The sequence below is a fragment of the Dermacentor silvarum genome, chromosome 1 (assembly GCF_013339745.2).
Source record: "Dermacentor silvarum isolate Dsil-2018 chromosome 1, BIME_Dsil_1.4, whole genome shotgun sequence".
Classification (NCBI taxonomy): Eukaryota; Metazoa; Arthropoda; class Arachnida; order Ixodida; family Ixodidae; genus Dermacentor; species Dermacentor silvarum.
In genome coordinates this window covers 125,833,751-125,853,418 of record NC_051154.1, presented here as the reverse complement: position 1 = coordinate 125,853,418, position 19,668 = coordinate 125,833,751, and the positions used below count along the sequence as shown (strand labels likewise).

Below are 19,668 nucleotides of genomic sequence, written 5' to 3'. Positions count from 1 at the left end.
GTGGCAAAGTCTTGCCACCTAGTTTGCAGAGGTGCAACAATATCGGGGCCACAGCTTTTTGAAGCCTGGCACAGACCTAGCTTAGCGCTCTTGCACATGTGCCCTAAATACTACAACAAATAAGATACGTCACCAGGCACAGTTCAACCAGACATCACGCGTACTGATATAAAAATGGGAACTGGTCTTGTCCTTCAAGTTGAGATTCATTGTTGCCCCTTTAGATAAGGTGTGGAAGTCTAATATACCGGGTGTTCAAAATTAAGCTTTACGGAATTTTTAAAAATCGCCTGTGGCAGGTAGCATAATTCTTATCGTTGAGCTGCGTTATTCGAAGAGGCGAACATTAGTAGCACGAGAAATCGAAACACATATTCAACTAATTAACAAAAATTTACTAATTAACTTAGGAAATTATTTTACGACACACATTGCAATTTACGAATTGTAGCCGGTGAGCTTGCAAGACGCATCCACTTGAAATGAATTTCCAGGATGACACCAGTTTCGAGATATTATTTCCCGAAGTGTGGGACGATCGAAATACATGGGCGTTCCAGTTACTTTTGTGCTTCAATGTATAAAACAGCATTCTGCCAAAAAAAATTATGGGCAGCATCAAACTAGTGGTGCGAAAACTGAGCAAACAGCGATGCTGGCGACCCCACCTAGCTTTATCTCGGTTCGGCCAAGTTTTTGCGAGGTTATGCTTCGAGATTCGGACACGTTTTGCGCAAGATCACCCCGGAGTCATCGACAGCCCAAGGAGCAACGAACACTCGGTCATTAAAGTATCTAGCTGGACGCTTCTGGACGCTCAAACGCTTTTGCTCGGTTTCGCGGGCTCGTAACTCCGGATCTTCTGCGAATCGCCGACGTTTCGCTGCCGCTTCGGCGGCGCGATACTGGGGATCGGACCGAAGTCATCTAACTCGCTCTCGAGTAGCGGCGCGGCGGCTTTCGCGCCGCGCTTCCTCTTCTTCAGGAGTACGCTCTTCTTCGGCCGCCCCATTTTCGCGACGATGTGCTCGGCGCGGAGACAGCGGGGATTTTGTGTCGCCGCGGCGGCGACGCGAAGCTATATATCCCGTGGGTCGGCGCACTGACGTCACGGCTTAGCTCCGCCTCTGCGCAACCACTCCGCACGGCGCGGTGACGTCTTGGCTCGGGAAAGCTAAGGCGAAGCGATGCTGCGCGCGCGATGACGTCACGGCTCCCGCAGCTGTGGCGAGGCTCGGTGTGGTGGGCGCAGCAGGGTCGAAGCGTTGCTAGGCGACGCATGGTGACGTCATCGCTAGGCGGAGGTTTTAAGGCTTCCACTCGACGGACCATCCTAGTTCACAGGGGTATGTGCCATTGCGCTGGCACCCTTTTTGCACTACCACCAGCATTGGCCCACATTTCGGCGTTACACCTGACGGCAAAGGCCAGGTTAAACAGCTTCACTGTTAAAAGTAAATGGAACAACAGTGCGTTTTTACGGCAAGTTTGATGGCGCATATCTCCAAACTGGTTTCATTCATTTCAAGTGGATGCCTCTCGCAAACTCACCGGCTACAATTCGTAAATTGCAATATGTGTCGTGAAGTAATTAACTAGGAAGTTAATTAGTGAATTTTTGTTAATTAGTTGAATATGTGTTACGATTTCTCGTGCTACTAATGTCCGCCTCATCGAATAACCCAGCTCAATGATAAGAATTATGCTACCTGCCACAGGCGATTTCTAAAAATCCCGTAAAAATTAAGAATGAACACCCTGTACACTGCCACAACGAATGCAAGTTTCTTTCTTTGAAAGTAAAGCGAAAAAAAAAAAGAGTGAGGCTGAGAACAGATGTGGTTCCAAAGAACTCAAGAAACAAGCACCAAAGGTCCTGAGTGCGCGCGTTGAGACTATGCACAAATGTAGCCACCTCTGCGACTCTCCAGCACCGCTGCTGTAGGCGCTTGTGTTGTAGACGCCGATAAGAAGTGCACTTTCAGAGCTGGGAAAACACGGGGAAGGCGGGAGACGGAAATTCAAGACGATGAGCAAAACGAGAACAAGGTGAAAGCAAGAGCCAACGCTTAGACAAGTGGACTTATCTTATGTCGCCATGAAAAAGACAAGTCCATTTGTCGAAGTGTTGCTCCTGCTTTCATTTTCAGAGCAGAAAGACGTTAGCTCCCAGCAGTTACGATCGTGCCGGCACTTCACCGCAGGAAAGGCCCCACCATGGCGTTCCAGGCAACGCTTCTCCTAGCTCTCACTTTGATCTTCGGTTCACATGCGCAGTTTAGGTAAGTTAATTGAGATTGTACTAATTACGAAAAGAGGGGCACTTAATTCGTTAACCATATGAAAATTTAAAAAAAACCTGCAGCATTTTTGTTTACGCCTAAAAGAATTTTCACATGGTTGCATATTTCTCAGGGATGTAATAAATTGTCAGCATTTTGTGCGCCTATCATAGTGGTCAAAGCCAGAAGAAAAAAAAATCGGGGTAGCTTGCACTAGTGGCGCAAGGCTAAAGACACAGCGGAGCTGATTGGTTCCTAGCTGGTCTTGGTTATACGAAGTGATGCTAAGTTATACGAAGTAATGCCAAGTGATGCTAAGTTATACGAAGCTGTATAAGCATTTCCTCGTGGTCCGTGGCATCGGGAAACGCCTCGCGAAGCACTTGCAGTCCGAGCACACGTAGGGTAAGTGGGGCGAAAGCTATGCACAGTGTACGGGCGGCGCGCAGCAGACGACACGGCGCATGCGCAGTAGCGCGCAGCTGGTGGGAGCTCGGCAGAGCCGCCGCCAGAGGCGCCTGCTGCAGTCACGGACTAGGGTGCCTCGATGCCAGCGCCGCCGTTCAGGGTGGAGACAACCCCGCTGGCACCGCCATATTGAATCACACGAGCTCAGACTCAGCTACGCTTGCGTTCATAAATAGTGTTACTCGCGGCGCACTTCCAAGTGCTTTGCCTTGATGAGGATTTTTTTATCGGTATCGCATCTGCACATCTTTATAACCAATAGCCGTTAACTCGTCGAAGGTCGAAGACGTAAATGTATGGCGCCGAGAACATGCCCCAAGTTGCCTAATTCAATCACATTTAATATTCCGTGTGTGTGTTTGAAATACGCACTATTTTTTTTTTGCGCTTCGATGCTTGGTATATAAGGTTAGCGACCCCCTTTGTGTGGAAGTTTTTCTTTTTCGATGTTGTATTTTGGTTTACACGTCACGCCTCCTTTACCGTAGCCAGCCACTCGCGCACGGTGGTTAGTTTCCCTTGCGTTGCGTGTGCTCTTTGCGTTCGTTGGAATTATTTGACGATATCTACGCGCAATTTTGCTTTTTTTTTTTTGCCCACAAAACTGTGTGCTGACAGGATTAAGCTGGTGTAAAAATAATTGCGATGTGAAAATAAGGTTTAGTTAGTGCTGTAGAGAAAAATGTAACGTATTTTGTCTGTGTCAATCTTGCGTAGTACACACAAGAAACCAAACGATGCACAAAATACATTTACTTAGTAATGTCTAGTACAGTCAATCATGAAAGAGTGCAATCATGAAACATGAAAAATTATATGTACTGTGTGGCGCCTGAAAGTTATGTTGAAAGACGAGATTAAAAAAAATTTTCGCAAGGTAAGCTCGACACACACAATTCGGGATAGGGAGAGTTTTTTTTTTATTTATTCATTACATGGGGAAGGGGGGGGGGGTTTCAAGTGAGTACATCAACCTTATTACACACAATATAAATCGAAAACAAGAATACAAACAAGAAAACGCAACCGCGGGTAATATTAATCAAGATATCCAGCCAGAATACATCAGCTACCATCGAATACGTCGCATCAGCCAAACACATCGATGGCTGAGTACAGAACATTTTATAAATAACCATTAGAACACTGATAACTACATTGAAAAAATAAACAATACTGCATACATATCGCGTACAAAAACCGTAAATGAAACTAAGACAGTCAAATACAGATTAGCAATGTTTTTCACTTCGAAAACATAGTCCATGATGATGTAGGGCTGTTTACTTTAACAGACGGCGCCCATCCTGTTGATTTCCCTCGTACTGGTCCTCTTCAAAGTGTTTCTAAGTACAAGTAAAACAACAAAAGTGATTATTGATATGAAAAGTTGCCTTGTAAATACAGAGAACCCATTACAGTGCTTAAAAATAAATTTTCGCAGAAGTAATGCTGTATAACCTCGCTTCACACGTTTCGAAGAAATGCACAGGCTACAACCAACGCCACCTATATTTATTTAGGAGGCGTTGCTACAACAGACACCTTGCCAGAAAGCGCCCAAACATTTTGGTCCCATGATGCCCCTTAACTCTACTACACCTGGGCATACCGAGCACAGTTATTTAAAGACCGTCACAGTGCCCACTACGATCGGGGATGAGCACGAACGACCATCGGTTTACGAGCACCACGCTACAAATATATTCGTCTAAAAAATCAGCTATATAACGTAACAACCTGAGATCCGCAAGATATCTGTTGAGAAATCAGAGAAAATCACAATGCTTCGCTTGCCACGTACACAACAGCCGCTCTCCCCAGAAGAAGCACTGCGTTCTTTAGTCCCAAATAACCAGTAGCGAAAAAAGAAACTTAGGGGGAAAAAAAAGAAACAAGAGACACACGATGTGTGCTTCCCGTGCAAAAGTAAAATAGGTGGTTTACATGACGATTTGTAGCTAATGTAAGACTATTTCGCGGCGAAGCATTTTCGTCAGTCCTTAAAATAAGGGTACTACTCGCATAGACTGCGCCGATCAAAACGGCAAAAGCCTATGCGACGCGCGCTCGCAAACCATAGGCTACTCAGACAGCATCGGTGCAGTGCTTAGTTCGTGAGCGAACGTAGGTACGTGAGCGAGGATCAGAGAATACTTTATTATTTAAATGAAAGACACGGTGCGATAGTCTAAACTTTCTTGACACTTACCTCGCAAATGTAGGAGCTATCCGTTGCCTTCGGGTGATACCGCTTTACTTGGGCTTCCCATCTCTTCCTTCGCTCTGGATCCCAGGGGAAGCGTAAACAACGAAGCCCTTTACGCGTTCAATCCGGTGCACTTGGGAACACAACAGCCCGTCATGTCGACTCGATGCACTTGACAAGCTTGTCATTCATGCGGCTGAACACTGTCCAGCAAGTAGAAGCGTCAGCGAAGCATCCGCGCGCACTGTGTCTCCAACTAAGCAACGGCACCAAGCAATCGCAACCGCTCGCTGTGATTCAAGATGGCGTCGCAGCGAGAAAGTGGCGGCGCGGGGGCGGTCAAAGGATGGCACCACCCTGAACGGCGGCGCTGGCATCGAGGCACCCTAGTCACGGACACCGCGAGCGTTCGGCGCTAATGCAGGGAAACGGAGAAGCCCGGATGGCGTCGGCAGCACCTCTGCGCGTTGCCTCATTGGTGCTGCTACAATTTGTTTCTCTCTCTCGCTCTCATTTTCTTTCTCTCTCCCGAGCAGAGCGCGCGACGCGCGCACTCTCTCTCGCTTTCATTTTCTTTTTCTCTCTCCCAAGCGTAGCGCGCGACGTTCCGCGAGATGGTTGCTAGGCAACGCAGTGGCAGGCGGCACACATTACGGCTGGCTTAAACAGCTCCGCTGTAAAAACGAGCGTCTGATGACACAGAATCTATATTGCCGCGCAGAATGTTGCCTTAATTGTTGACAGAGCTGCGGCTATACTGCTCGCGCGCGAGAACACCGATGCGCCTCAAAGAGCTAGTTGGCATTGTCCGAAGAGAAATGTGCGTGCAATTGAGCCCGCATGCTCCTCCGACCACGAAAACGATGAGCCAAAGAAAGCTGTTCGCTTTAATAAAGGAATGATGCGCTTGAAGGCGTATATTTGTTGCAGCGAAGATATATGCTGGGGTTTGGTGTTTCATTGCGTAATTCCGTAAAGAAATGAAGACATCTTTAAGGGTATGTTCTGATGGCTATAAGTATAAGGCAACTAGTTTATGTGTGCTGTCGACATTTGAGCTATTCGGCAACATGATGACGACGGAGGCGGCGCCGGCAGCAGCAGCAGCCAAGCCGTTAATTTACTCCTCTAATAATATCTATGAAATTCTATGTGACAATGCACCGCCTTCGGGAGGGTCGGCTCCGGTCGTAACGGAATAGGTTGTAGCTGGAGTACAAATGTTTCAATTTGTTTGTTTCAATTTCCTTGCTGTTTTTTCAACTTTCATTTCGAATTTTTATATGTGCATGCCTTGGCTGCCTTCTCGAAATGCAGGAAAATATATTCGATATATCCTCGCTTCTGATGCAGTTTTTGACCGCAATGAAAAAGAAATAAAGTAAGAAGAGACCTAAAGAACGTGAGAGAATTTGGGTGAAAATAAAAAAGAGCGATCACCTTCGATTTCGCTGAAACTTGCCATTGATTAATCTCCTGTCATTGGTACTCTGTTTTCTGCCAATCGCACCATTTTGTTCTGAGTACAAAACAAAGCAAATGAAGAATGAAGTAAAACTTGGTGCTGTATAGTTGTGTACCGCATGGCCTCTCTCTTAGGGCACCACGTTAGGTTTCACGATGTCTGCTCCTAAACCCTACTCCACGTCCGATTTCAAAGGTTTCAATTAAGTGCTATGCAAAGAGTCATATGATGGATGAAATTTTATTTTCTTTCCAACTACGCGTGAGGAACTGTTCACGTTCTTCTACCTTCGTAGAAGTTTTGTGTCAATTGGCTTCGCGGTGACGCACATACATATAATTTCGTGTTCTGCATCCCGTTTTTCCACATATACCTACAGTAAATATGCACGTACCCGGCAACGCGAGCTTCTTCTTAGGTTTGATAATGCACTTCGGTCCTAGGATAAGAACAGAGCCGGTCACCTGGCACATCAGTAGGGCCAGTACAGATAGGGCTACTATAAGCCATTTCGTCTGCCTCTCCATCACTCCATCGTCTACTCGGAGAGAAAAACACCCAAAGCCCGGAAGTTGGAAATGAAAGCTTCGCCCTTTAAAAAATTGTCAAGAAACCACTCTATGGCGCTTTCCTCTCATAAGGCAAATTTGGCATTACTGTTCATGTTGTAGGTATGTGCAACTGATTGAATTATTTATATTAACAGTGTTTCGTTTAAAAAGCGCGAATGCGTATTTGGTGTTTGTATTTTTCACTGTTCAGTTTGTTAATATATTCGTGTTGAAACCCGTCCGATACAGCTGATATAAAGACAAGGGTCCCAAAGTCAAAGACGTAAGGAAATCGGCGAAGTAGTGAAATAGAGCATGTAAAGTTTTTTTAGATAGGAAATAACTTTTGCAACTGACTTTTAAGTTACCATAAGGATGAGGATGATTTAGGCGCATATGAACGACTATTCCACCGTTTTCGTGCAACAAAATGCATGTCATTTTTTTCATAGTTAGAGTGACATACATGTAAAGCAAAATTGCCTTGAGATCAAACCCTAGTGTTATTTAGATTGATAAGCAAGATATATAGCCTGTGAATTCGCAAGAAAGTTTATCACTAAGTAATTTGTAAAGTAAGATCACTAGATAACAGCTGAGCAAATTATTAACAGGAAGAATACAGTATACACGCAATAAGGAGGTATCACTCGAGGAATAGTGGCTATAAGTAATAATGCGAATAACCTTTTTTTATGTACTGAACAGAAAACAAAACTGACAGTAATAAGAATTAGCCTAAGAATAAGTACCACGAGTAATAAGATTATGTATGAGACCAAAACGTAGGGATAATAATGCCTCTTTAGAAAAAAATGCACCTGATTTGATTAGTACTCGTATGTCAAACACTGTCGTTGTTGTTGTATGCAAGCTAAGTGATAAGGAAGCATTAAGTGAAAATCTAATTTAGTACCAAGCGATTACACTTAATCGAAAGCCTTAATGAGGTGGCCATTGAGAGTTATTTCAGGAATACGAGGTAATGCTCTTTGAAATGGTAGTACGACCTGAACGTAGGATACATTATATTGTCGCGTATATCCTGTTGTAGTACACGCTGAGTGAGTCTCCAGGCGTTAGCACTTTACGAAGCGTAAGCGTCGACGCGCGATGCCAAGACGAACCTCGTTCTCCTCGTCTTCACTCCCTTGCTCTGCCACACCATGTGGCATTACTCCCTCCTCAAAAAAAAATATTGAAAAAAAAGAAGGAAAACATATATAGGCTTGACGTGAGAAGGCCGAGGTGGCCTAGGACGAACACAAAGGCTATAGTCACAATATGAATAGTGAAGACACTTGGGTAATTCATTGATATAACTACATAGAGAGAGAAATGAGGTGAAATAGGCACGGAAGTTAACGTGTAGAGAATCTACTGGTTTTCTACCCAACATTGGGCGACGTGATATAAATTCTGAACAGTAACGGACCGATATGAACCTCATGAGAATTCTTGGTTAACAATTTTGCATCCAGAATGAGCGGCTGCTGCACGCACTTTTATTTCTCGGTTAAGTTAGTAACTTTTTAACGTAGTGCTGGACTGGTTATTCTAATAAATAGCAGTTCGGTAAACAAAATGTTATGGTTTATAGTATAAAAAGCTCCTAGAACAGTCGAAGAAACTAAGTCAACAAAGTTAACAAGATTCATCATCATCATCATCATCATCATCATCCGCCTATATTTATGTCCACGGCACGACGAAGGCCTCTCCCTGCGATCTCCAATTACCTGTCTTGCGCTAGCTGATTCCAACTTGCGCCTGCAAATTTCCTAACTTCATTACCCCACCTAGTTTTCTTCCGTCCTCGACTGCGCTTCCCTTCTCTTTGTATCCATTCTGTAACCCTAATGGTCCACCGGTTACCCATCCTACGCATTACATGGCCTGCCCAGCTCCATTTCTTCCGCTTAATGTCAACTAGAACATCGGCTATCCCCGTTTGTTCTCTGATCCACACCGCTCTCTTCCTGTCTCTTAACGTTAAGCCTAACATTTTTCGTTCCATCGCTATTTGTGCGGTCCTTAACTTGTTCTCGAGCTTCTTTGTTAACCTCGAAGTTTCTGCCCCATACATTAGCACCGGTAGAATGCAATGATTGTACACTTTTCTTTTCAACTACAGTGGTAGTTCTCCCAGTCAGGATTTGGTAATGCCTGCCGTATGCACTCCAGCCCAATTTTATTCTTCTATAAATTTCATTCTCGTGATCAGGCTCCCCTGTGAGTAAGTGACCTAGATAAACATACTCCTTTACAGACTCTAGAGGCTGACTGCCGATACTGAATTCTTGTTCCCTTGCCAGGCTGTTGAACACTATCTTTGTCTTCTGCATATTAATCTTCAACCCCACTCTTACACTTTCTCGGTTAAGGTCCTCAATCATTTGCTGTAATTCGTCCACATTGTTCCTGAATAGGACAAGGTCATCTGCAAACCGTAGGTTGCTGAGATATTCGCCGTTGATCCTCACTCCTAATCCTTCCCAATCTAAGAGCTTGAATACTTCTAAGCATGCAGTGAATAGCATTGGAGAGATTGTGTCTTCTTGCCTGACCCCTTTTTTGATAGGTATTTTTCTACTTTTCTTGTGGAGAACCAAGGTTGCTGTGCAATACTTGTAGATATTTGCCAATATATTCACGTATGCAACCTGTACTCCTTGGTTACGTAATGCCTCTATGACTGCTGGTATCTCTACTGAATCAAATGCTTTGTCATAATCTATGCAAGCCATATGGATAGGTTGATTGTACTCCGCAGATTTCTCTACTACTTGGTTGATGACATGGATATGATCCATCGTAGAATATCTCTTCCTGAAGCCAGCCTGTTCTCTTGGTTGGCTGAAGTCAAGTGTTGCCCTGATTCTATTTGAATTTACCTTGGTGAATATTTTATACAATACTAAGAGCAAGCTAGTGGGTCTATAATTCTTTAATTCTTTAACGTCTCCCTTCTTATGAATTAGTATAATGTTGGCGTTTTCCCATCTTTCTGGCACAGTTGAAGTCGTGAGGCATTACGTATAAAGGGCCGCAAGCTTTTCAAGTATGATATCTCCGCCATGCTTCATTAAATCGACTGTTATTCCATCTTCTCCAGCAGCTTTTCCCCTGGTCATGTCTTTCAAGGCCCTTCTAACTTCATCGCTAGTTATAGTTCATCGCTCTGTACCCTGTCCATCACTACTTCGAATGAAAGTAGCTTGGCTGCTCTGGGAACTGTACAGGTCAGTATAGAATTTTTTCGCTGCTTTTACTATGTCATCGAAATTGCTGATGATATTACCCTGCTTATCTTTCAGTGCATACATTTTGCCTTGTCCTATGCCTAGTTTTCTTCTCACTGATTTCATGCTGCGTCCATATTTTCTACTTCCTCAATCTTTTCCACGTTATAATTTCGGATATACCTGACTTTCTTTTTGTTGATCAGTTTCGACAGTTCAGCGAATTCTATCTGACCTCTCGAGTTTGACACTTTATGTTTTGCCGTTTCTTGGTTAAGTCCTTTGTTACTTGGGAGAGCTTACCTACTGGTTGCCTTGGTGCCTTACCTCCCACTTCAACTGCTGCTTCTGAGATCAACCTAGTTACGGTTTCATTCTTTACCTCTATGTTTTCTTTATCTTCCTGTTCTAAAACTCCATATTTGTTTGCGAGCACCGGCCTAAATTGGTCTGCTTTTACCCTTACTGCGTCTAGGTTAGCCTGTTTCTTCATGACTAACTTTATTCTTTCTCTCTTCTTCAAATTGAGAGAAATCCTAGACCTCACTAACCTATGGTCACTGCACTTTACCTTACCTAACACTTCTACATCCTGCACTATGCTGGGATCGGCAGAGAGTATGAAATCTATTTCATTCATTGTTTTTCCATTAGAGCTTTTCCAGGTCCACTTCCTGTTGCTGCGGTTCCTGAAGAAGGTATTCATTATTCGGAGCCTATTCCTTTCCGCGAATTCTACCAACATCGTTCCTCTATTGTTCCTAGAATCGATGCTGTAGTTGCCAATTGCTTGCTCGCCAGCCTGCTTTTTCCCCACTTTTGCATTGAAGTCGCCCATGACTACATTATACTGAGCTTGCACCTTTCTCATTGCTAATTCAACATCTTCATAAAACTGTTCTATTCCTTCATCATCGTGACTAGAGGTTGGGGCGTAGGCTTGCACAACCTTCATTCTATACCTCCTATTCACCTTTATTACGACGACTGATACCATCTCATTAATGCTCTAGAATTCATCAATGTTGCCCGCTATGTCCTTATGGACTAGAAATCCTACTCCGAATTCGCTCCTATCTGGAAGAGGACGTGGCCGTTAGTCAGCACTGTATAAGCCTCACCAGTTCTTCTCACCTCACTAAGTCCAATAATATCCCAGGCAATACCTGATAATTCTTCAAATAGCCCTACTAAGCTAGTCTCACTCGATAAGGTGCGCGTGTTGAAAGTGTCCAGGTTCAGTTTCCATTGGCGGCCTGTCCGGACCCAGATATTCTTAGCACCCTCTGCCGCGTAGCGGGTCTGACCGCCGCCTTGGTCAGGTGCTCCGCAGCCGCTGGGGACTGAGGGCCATGGGTAAATTGTAGGAGTCATTTGGGAGGTAGCGGCCGAATACTGCACCAGGGAGGTATATTCCTGTTTTGGTAAGGGAGTGACTTTGTTGAAGCTTAGTGGGCCTTCCTAATTTGGTTGCACCTTGACTAGTATAGCCCCACTAGCTCTCGGCGATATTTTTTTTTTTTTTTTGCCGGTGTCAGGCGCTACTCCATGCCTGAAAATGTACTGGACTGGAGGAGGATTCGGACTTACGACCTTCAGCTTACTATACTAAAAAAAAAAAAAACAGAACATTACACGTCTAGGTATACAACACTCTAATCCTCCAACTTAACTGCAGGTTGACCCTAAATAAATGGTCATTGCAATGTCATATGCGGCACAAACGCCATTAACTGTCTGTGCGTACTCTACGTCCGTTATTAACGCACGCAATAGTGCCACTGAGAGCCTCGTTGACTTCACAGATGTACTATCAGCCTCGCTCTCACTTTGCGGTCAAAACTCTTGCGTGCGACACACACATTAAAAATACAATTAATCGAATAGAACACTACACTTCTATGCATACAACACCAAAATCCTCCAACTTAACTGCAGAATGACCCTAAATAATTGATAATTGAAATGTCATATGTTCGTACTCTGCATCCGTTATTAACACACGTAATAGTGCCACTGAGAGCCTCGTTGACTTCACGGATGTACTATCAGACTCGCTGTCACTTTGCGGTCAAAACTCTTGCGTGCGACTCACGCATTAAAGAAACAAAAACAAAACAACTTGCGCAAATTACGCGTTCAAGACTACAAGAAGATTCACGCTTATTTATAAGAACTTCCACGCACTAAATGAAACTCGAATGCAGCCGTCTTCTAAATACACGTGCGAGACACGCACAGCCTTAGACATACCCTTACATAATACGTCGAAGAGTGAAAAAAATCTGTAGAGTATACCATTACTAAAAGCGATCCGTGCAGCCTGTTTCTAAGGCGCGGTACTCTCTACGTGCGTGCGGGAACAACCATCCGGCGATTTCTAAAATCAGCTGAAGTAGACTGTAGAATAACCATGTATCTAACCTGATACAGCGTTAATTTTTTTTTTTCAGAACTCGCGAAATCCGAAAAGAAAGTCTTAGTTTAACGGAAACTCACGCGAACTAACTACATGTCTCTGCGAAGAAAAACCACTGACGCTATCCTTTCTCGAGCGTTCAGCAATCACGTTTTCCTGAAAGCCAACATCAAATTAACTCGAAAATTTATCTGCCTCTACCGCGATCAGAAGAGACCAACACTGCCCTCTGCCTAAAAGAACGTTCCTAAAACTCAAAGTTGTTCCAAGGTATCCTCGCAGAAATGAATAATAATGAATGCAACTTACCAAACGTGCCTCGAAAGAAAAGATTGACTGATCATTTAGCGTAATCAATCACTTATATCAAAACTAAGAAAATCAAACTACACCTACGAAAACCATACTGGCAAGGCTTCAGTAAGTTTTTTTCTTCTCTCTGTCTCTCTCTCTCTTTAACGCAGCTGCTGATACGATTAAGTAATAACCTCTCTACAACTTTACTGATCGATGATTTAATACAGACCCTTTATTTATTACCCTTTTTTTGGGTACAGGAAAGAATTTCGAATTTTGTGCCAGAATGAGAACGTCGTGCAATTGTAGGCCCTCTTTTCTACCTTGTTCGTAGTTATTTTTTTTTTTTAAGCCGAAACGAAGGCGTGGGCTTAAAACGGCCCTAAAGAAGAATAAGTTAGGCCGTACTGGTAACTATTGAACAACGTTTCTAGAATGCCGAAAATATAAATCTTGCTGTGAGCGGATGCCTTGGTAAGGCAGAAAATACGTGAATACGAAAGACGGGCGGCGACGGCCCCTTCAATTTCTAGCACCAGCTTTTCGTGACGTCCTAGATTTTGACAGCGGCTCTTGGGGTTTGGTTAACTGCTTAACGATTGAGAAAGACTACATTGTATTCTTAAATCGACCAATGTTTACAGAACGTTTTCCGCGCTAAACTGCTCGAAACAGTGCAGGACTTACTGCACATAATATTGCGCCAGCTTTCGCTTCACTGTTTCGCATATGGGCGAAACTGCAATTTCTTTTTCCCGTTTGTAGTCAACAGCTTCGCGCAAAAGGAAAGAAAATTGTGCTTCAAGAAAATACATTGCCATTCAAGAGGGATTTTGAGCTTCCCTTTAGCGTACCTTTCAAGAAGAAGCTCGATTCTGATGCATGAATTGATTTCGCTATTTATTACAAAGGTTTTGCTGAAAACAATGAAATAGCTAGGGTACAGACAAAACATAACCTTTGTTTAAACTTTACTGGTATTTATTATACAACAGTTGGTAATCTCGCGACCTAAAGCACAACTTTAAAGGAATCCGAAGTACTAGAAGTTCGTAAGTTATGCTACTGTTAATCTAGATAGAGCATGTATGCGTATGACATGTATTTCGAGCAAGAAATCGTAGTTGAATCAAACAATCAAGCTTCCCCGCAGGTGCCACGGCACTAATCTTTCTTTCTATCCATTTAGTGCTATGTGAAATGGTATGAGCAAGTTTTTCTCTAACCGCAATACTTCGCTAACTCATATTTATCCAGAAGAGCATTAAACATTACAATGAGCGTAATTATGTGAACCGGCGGGGAGTTCGCAGCTTCCCATGTCGCCTGCGCAGCGAAGTTCAACCATATATCACAGTCAGGCATTTTATATATGTATGTATGCATTTTTGGCAAATGCATATTTATAATTGCCAAGAGTTATAGACGCCAGCAACACAAGACTATTGGCACTCCTATACATGTAAACTAGTGCGTTGAAGCGGGTAATGGAGATTTAGGACACGTTGGAAATGCAACAGATCTATTGGAGATATTGCAGGTCTTATTATTGGAGCGAGATCCCGTGTACACGAGATCACCTTTTCCTTTTCCTAATGCACTTGCTTTCCTTTTTTTTTTTTTCAGTATCCAACTGGGATGGAAAGACCCCAATGTAACAGCGATTCTCGGACGCGCTCCTGAGATCCCGCTAACACTGACCAATTACAACAATGTAAGACTAAAAAAAATTCAAGAATGTGCTTACATGTCCGTCAACACTCCTAATTAGCTGATAATTGATGCGCAGTGCATCCCAGTTTCTTGTAGTTCAGGGCAAATAATTTTGAAGAACTACGGTTCCCCAACATTCATGTTATGACCGCATTTCTGTTGTCGCTTACTATTCCTAAACAGATGCAGTACTACGGCGTCCTGACTATCGGCACCCCGCCCCAATCTTTCAAGCTGCTCATGGATACGGGCTCCAGCAACTTTTGGGTGCCGTCGGTGAAGTGTGATCAGAGCATGGCCTGCCGTAAGTATACGCAAGCCCACTATGACTTTCCTTGCGCCCTTCAGAAAACTAATTCACAACCCTCGGTCTCTTACCTCCACCCGATCGCAGGCAACCACGCAAAGTACGACAGCAGCCAGTCAAGCACCTACACCAAAAACGGACGGTACATCCGGATCCGCTACAGTGGCGGCGTGGTGCGGGGCGTCACGAGCATCGACAACGTGGGCGTCGGGCCAGCCACCGTGACGCAGTACAAGTTCGCTGAAATGGATCACTCAGACGGCAAGCTGTTCAGGACGGCAAAGTACGACGGCATCTTCGGATTGGCCTTCCCCAGCATCTCGCAGAATAACCAGTTGCCGCTGTTTGACGCCATGGTGAAGCAGGGCGTTGTTCAACAGGCCGTGTTCTCGCTCTACCTGAGCAAGCAGCCCAGCGAGCAAAACGGCGGAGAGATCTATTTCGGAGGCATCAATGCGGAACGCCATACGGGTGACATTCATTATGTGGCCGTCAACCAGGCCGGTCACTGGCAGGTCACTATGGACAAGTGAGCCCACTTGCTAACTCCGTCTGAACACTTGGTCGATTTAGAAGGGAATGGGATAGGTAGATTAAGCTTTTATACAACGGACGTTGGCCAGTATGCGCGAACCTTGACGTGGTTTTAATGTTCTCTTTGCACTTTCGTAGTTGCCAAGAGTCTTTCGACAAAGATGGCTTCTTGACAACAAGGAGCCATCATCGGAGAAGCTTGCTTCTGTAACACCCTCTATATTATACAGAATAGCCAGTTTACTCGAAGTACTTATGTGTGCGTGTAAAATTAGAAGGTTCACATGACAACATTAAACGTCATTATTAACAAACGAGTAAACTCGGATATAACTTTGGCTCTCGTGACTCTGAAACCTGCGATCACATGCTTGCCTATCACCAGGACACCGGGAACCTGCGAGCGCTAAGTGATTCGTGGCGCACAGTGTCGAGACAACGTCGAATGCTGAACACTGATTATGTTCTCAGCGCCTAATGACGAGTGCTAGCGGTGTCTCCGCTAGGGCTTATTGGAGACGTGTGAATGGAGCGATCACACTTAAGATAGTGCACAAGCGATTATGACGCTTGTAAGAAGTAAGCAGGCGATCTGCAGGTGCCTGGAGAGCAATCCGAAGGTGGATGCGCCGTTCGGAGGCGCGTAGGAAGTGTATGTTGCTTGCTGCAGGCAGCTCTAGCCTTGCAAAAGTTCCCGGCTCCGCCCGAGCGCCACTTATCAAGTGCGGTAGTACCTAAAGCCCGTCACATTTCATCTGGTAACACAAAGACACTTGGTAACACAATGTAATACTAATTGCGAGGGTAGATTTGAACCGGGGCTAAACAGGCTGCGCGCGATCCGTTCCACGTGGACCCACAACCCTCACCATTCGCATTCTTCCTCTGCGTCACAGAGGAGCAATTTAAAAAGCCCAAGCACCTCCCAAAGTCACGGAAGGATTCGGTCAGGCTGGGCGAGAAAAGGTTTCTTCGTTTTCTTTTTTTCGTTGTATGCCGGCTCCTTCTTGCACCTGTGCAAAAGCCATCTCTAGCGAAATCAGAAGAGCCCCCTGACCATTCGCTCCTTCCTGAACCCACAGGAGCGACAGAATAGTGGCGCGAAAGCTTAGCGTGCAGACCTGCACGAGAAATTCGTTGTCCACAAGTGCAGAGGGCCAAAGCAATGAGATAAAAGTATTGAAATGATAGCTCATGCTATATAGCTAAAATTACGGAAATAATAGCTAGATTCATTTCAGGATTTCAAACAACAAAATAATTATTTTGCGGCAGCCTTCCTTTTTTTTCCCTCCTGCATTATTCAAGTAATATAGAAACACTTCAGAAAATAAAAGAGTGGACCACAGATGAGCGAACAAAACTGCTTCAGCACCGCATCCAAGACAAAAGTTGAAAGGGTAGCCGCTGCGGGTACATTTCAGAAAAGACCGCAATAGAGTGACTCCATTAACGTGTTCGTATATGTTTTCATACGGCACCGTTCACGTAGCGATATACGTAGTGCATAAGTGCTGCTGTAGAGCATGGGGAGGAACGGAGCGGTTTCCAAAGAGATTTTTCTATGGGTTTTCGATATACTGTGGCCTGTTCTCGGAATTTCTTCAGTGCATTTTCATTATCTCTATCCTGCACAGCATGGACGTTCAAGGCACGACGCTCTGCGTCGGTGGCTGCAATGCTGTGGTCGATTCCGGAACGTCGTTCCTCAGTGGACCCAGAGCAGAAGTGGAAATCCTTCACAGGGTCATTGGTGCTGTGCGCACAGATGCTGGATACGTAAGTATAGGCAGCTGAAACTTTACCGTGATGACGTGAATGCTTCCGCGCCTCGTAGGTGTTCGCTGATATTTCTTGCTCTATTTTCTTGCGACGCAAGGCGTATTCTCACACTTATGTCATTAAACCTTCTTCACGGCTAGCACAGTGCAAGTGTCTAGTCCTACACACGCAGACATAAAGTATCCGTGTTCTCACCACGACATTTGCGTTTTTTGCTACCACTGCAGAAACTGCGGAGAATGATGCATAATTTTATGTCCATGCATCTTCTGCTTACTTTAAATAAATTGGTGTCATTAAACTATTGTGAAAAGGACACAATATAGAGAGCAAGGCATACTGGCGTGATCATGTTTGTTACATAAATTACAGGTGTTAATGCCGCCCTCCGCATCAAAGCTGTCTACCCGTGTCCCGTCCACATTCACATGTGCGCAAAAAGAAGTGAACTTTGTGCTTCAATGCATAAAACAGCGTTTTCCTCAAAAAGTTAACTGGAACGCCCATCCATTTCGTCGACCACTTTGAAAATTAATATCTCGAAACTGGTTCAGTCCTGAGAATTCGTTCTAAGTGGATACGCCTTGCGAACTCAGCGGCTATAATTCGTAGATTGAAAGATGTACCGTTAAATAATTAATTAAAAACTTAATTAGCGCAATTATGTTAGTTATTCAATTAGACGTTTTGATTTCTCGTGGAAGCAATGGCCGCCTCATCGAGTAATTTAGATCAAGGATTATAATTGTGCAATGTGCCACAGGCAATTTTTCAAAATTTGGTGCAGCTAAAATGAAACACCCTGTAGACTGGCTGCTTGAATCAGCAACTCGGCGGTGGCCTTGGGGGCGAGTTCAGAGGGGGATGGGCGAATAATTGTTTTGGGATAGTAGCCTCAGAAGAGCGTGCGTCGGTGTGATGCGACGTGACGTGTGTCCATGTGGCGTTTTGTGACGCGTGCGTCTATGTGATGGCTTGCCCGAACTTGGCGCGTAGATCCTTCGCCTGTTCACATCGGCACTGTCACGTGGCAGACGCAATTCGCCAGTCCGCGTTCGAGTTAATCCGTGCTTAGCCATGCGAGGCACACGCACTTTACTCGGAGCACAGGCGAGCAGTTGTGCCTCGAACTGAGCAATATTTCGTTGCTTCGTACGAACTCAGTGTGTTGTCTCGGCTCGCTATAGCTGCGTGTTATGAAGCTGCGGTCACCATGGTAAGCTTCGCCGCGCGTTCTCTGTAGCACAAAGCCTAGCGAGCGGAAGACGCAATTTTAATTATTGCAAACTGGTATGTCTCGATCGGCTCCCTCAGCCTTCACTCATTGTTACATGAGCGCTTGTGTGTGGAGCTAACGTAGCTCACTTATTTCTTCAAAATTAAGCTACGCATTTTTTACACGCATTCATTTTTGACGCTTGCAGTACGAGGTTGATTGCAACAGGATACCCAGCTTGCCAGCAATCACTTTCAACCTGAACGGCAAGTCCTTCCCACTTCAAGGAGAAGGATATACCATTAGGGTAAATACGCACTGTTTATTTTTTATTCCTTTAAGAAATGTTGGGGGTAAAGCGGAAAGACTCTAAGCACAAATAAACCTAAGGATTAGCGACAGCCTACCTTGTCATCGTCTCCTAAACAAATCCTATTAAATTCCGCCAGCTCATACGTTCATATTCAACTGCGTAGCTTCGATGAAAGGCATGAAATTTCTTTCTCACTTTTATGCCTTCTGCACGCTCTCTTGTTTTTATTTATGAGTTATTTCTTTTGATTATTATTCTTGTAGATTTGATCCTATGACGTTGGAGTGGCTACTTTTGTACACTGTTATTTTGTTTGCTGAATGAACTCTATCTTGTCTTTTTGCCAATCATGTGCATACACTACCATTTCCTATTATTTTTGCGCAATGTTCTAATGTTTGTATAAAATGTTGTGTTTACATTATTATACTGTCTATTTATCATGTACGTATATTATGTTTTGTTATATATCCATTTAATCCTTACTGTGCCACCCCCCTTACACAATGCCTCATACAAGGTCTGTAAGAACATTTTAAATAAAAGATCCTCCCCAACCGCACTGACACGCGGCACTTGTTTCCAGATTCCGATCGAAAGCGGCGGTGTTCAGTGTTTCACGCGCATCTCTGAGTCGGATGCGTCGGGAGCACGCCTCTGGATCTTGGGCGCCACATTCACGCAGGAGTATTACACAGTGTTCGACAGGAACCAGAACCGCGTCGGATTCGCCACTGCGGTTTAAAAGTGCTTCTTCGCCGCCAGCGTGAAAGAATGCGACTCTTTCGGCCGTGCGAAACGATGGCTCTTCACTTCGATAGTGAACTGAATAAAGCATGCCAACCGTTCCTACGGTGTCATTATTTCTCC

The 19,668-nt window shown here is 44.4% G+C and overlaps 1 protein-coding gene across 1 annotated transcript; it reads left to right on the top strand.

Moving 5' to 3' along the window:
* Positions 1-2,120: 2,120 nt before the first annotated feature.
* LOC119436005 (lysosomal aspartic protease) lies at positions 2,121-19,661 on the top strand. The gene is made up of 7 exons (XM_037702728.2): positions 2,121-2,282; positions 14,560-14,647; positions 14,830-14,950; positions 15,041-15,482; positions 17,125-17,266; positions 18,694-18,792; positions 19,385-19,661. The coding sequence occupies exons 1-7, from the start codon at positions 2,218-2,220 to the stop codon at positions 19,541-19,543; spliced, it is 1,116 nt and encodes a 371-aa protein (XP_037558656.1). The 5' UTR covers positions 2,121-2,217; the 3' UTR covers positions 19,544-19,661.
* Positions 19,662-19,668: the final 7 nt, after the last annotated feature.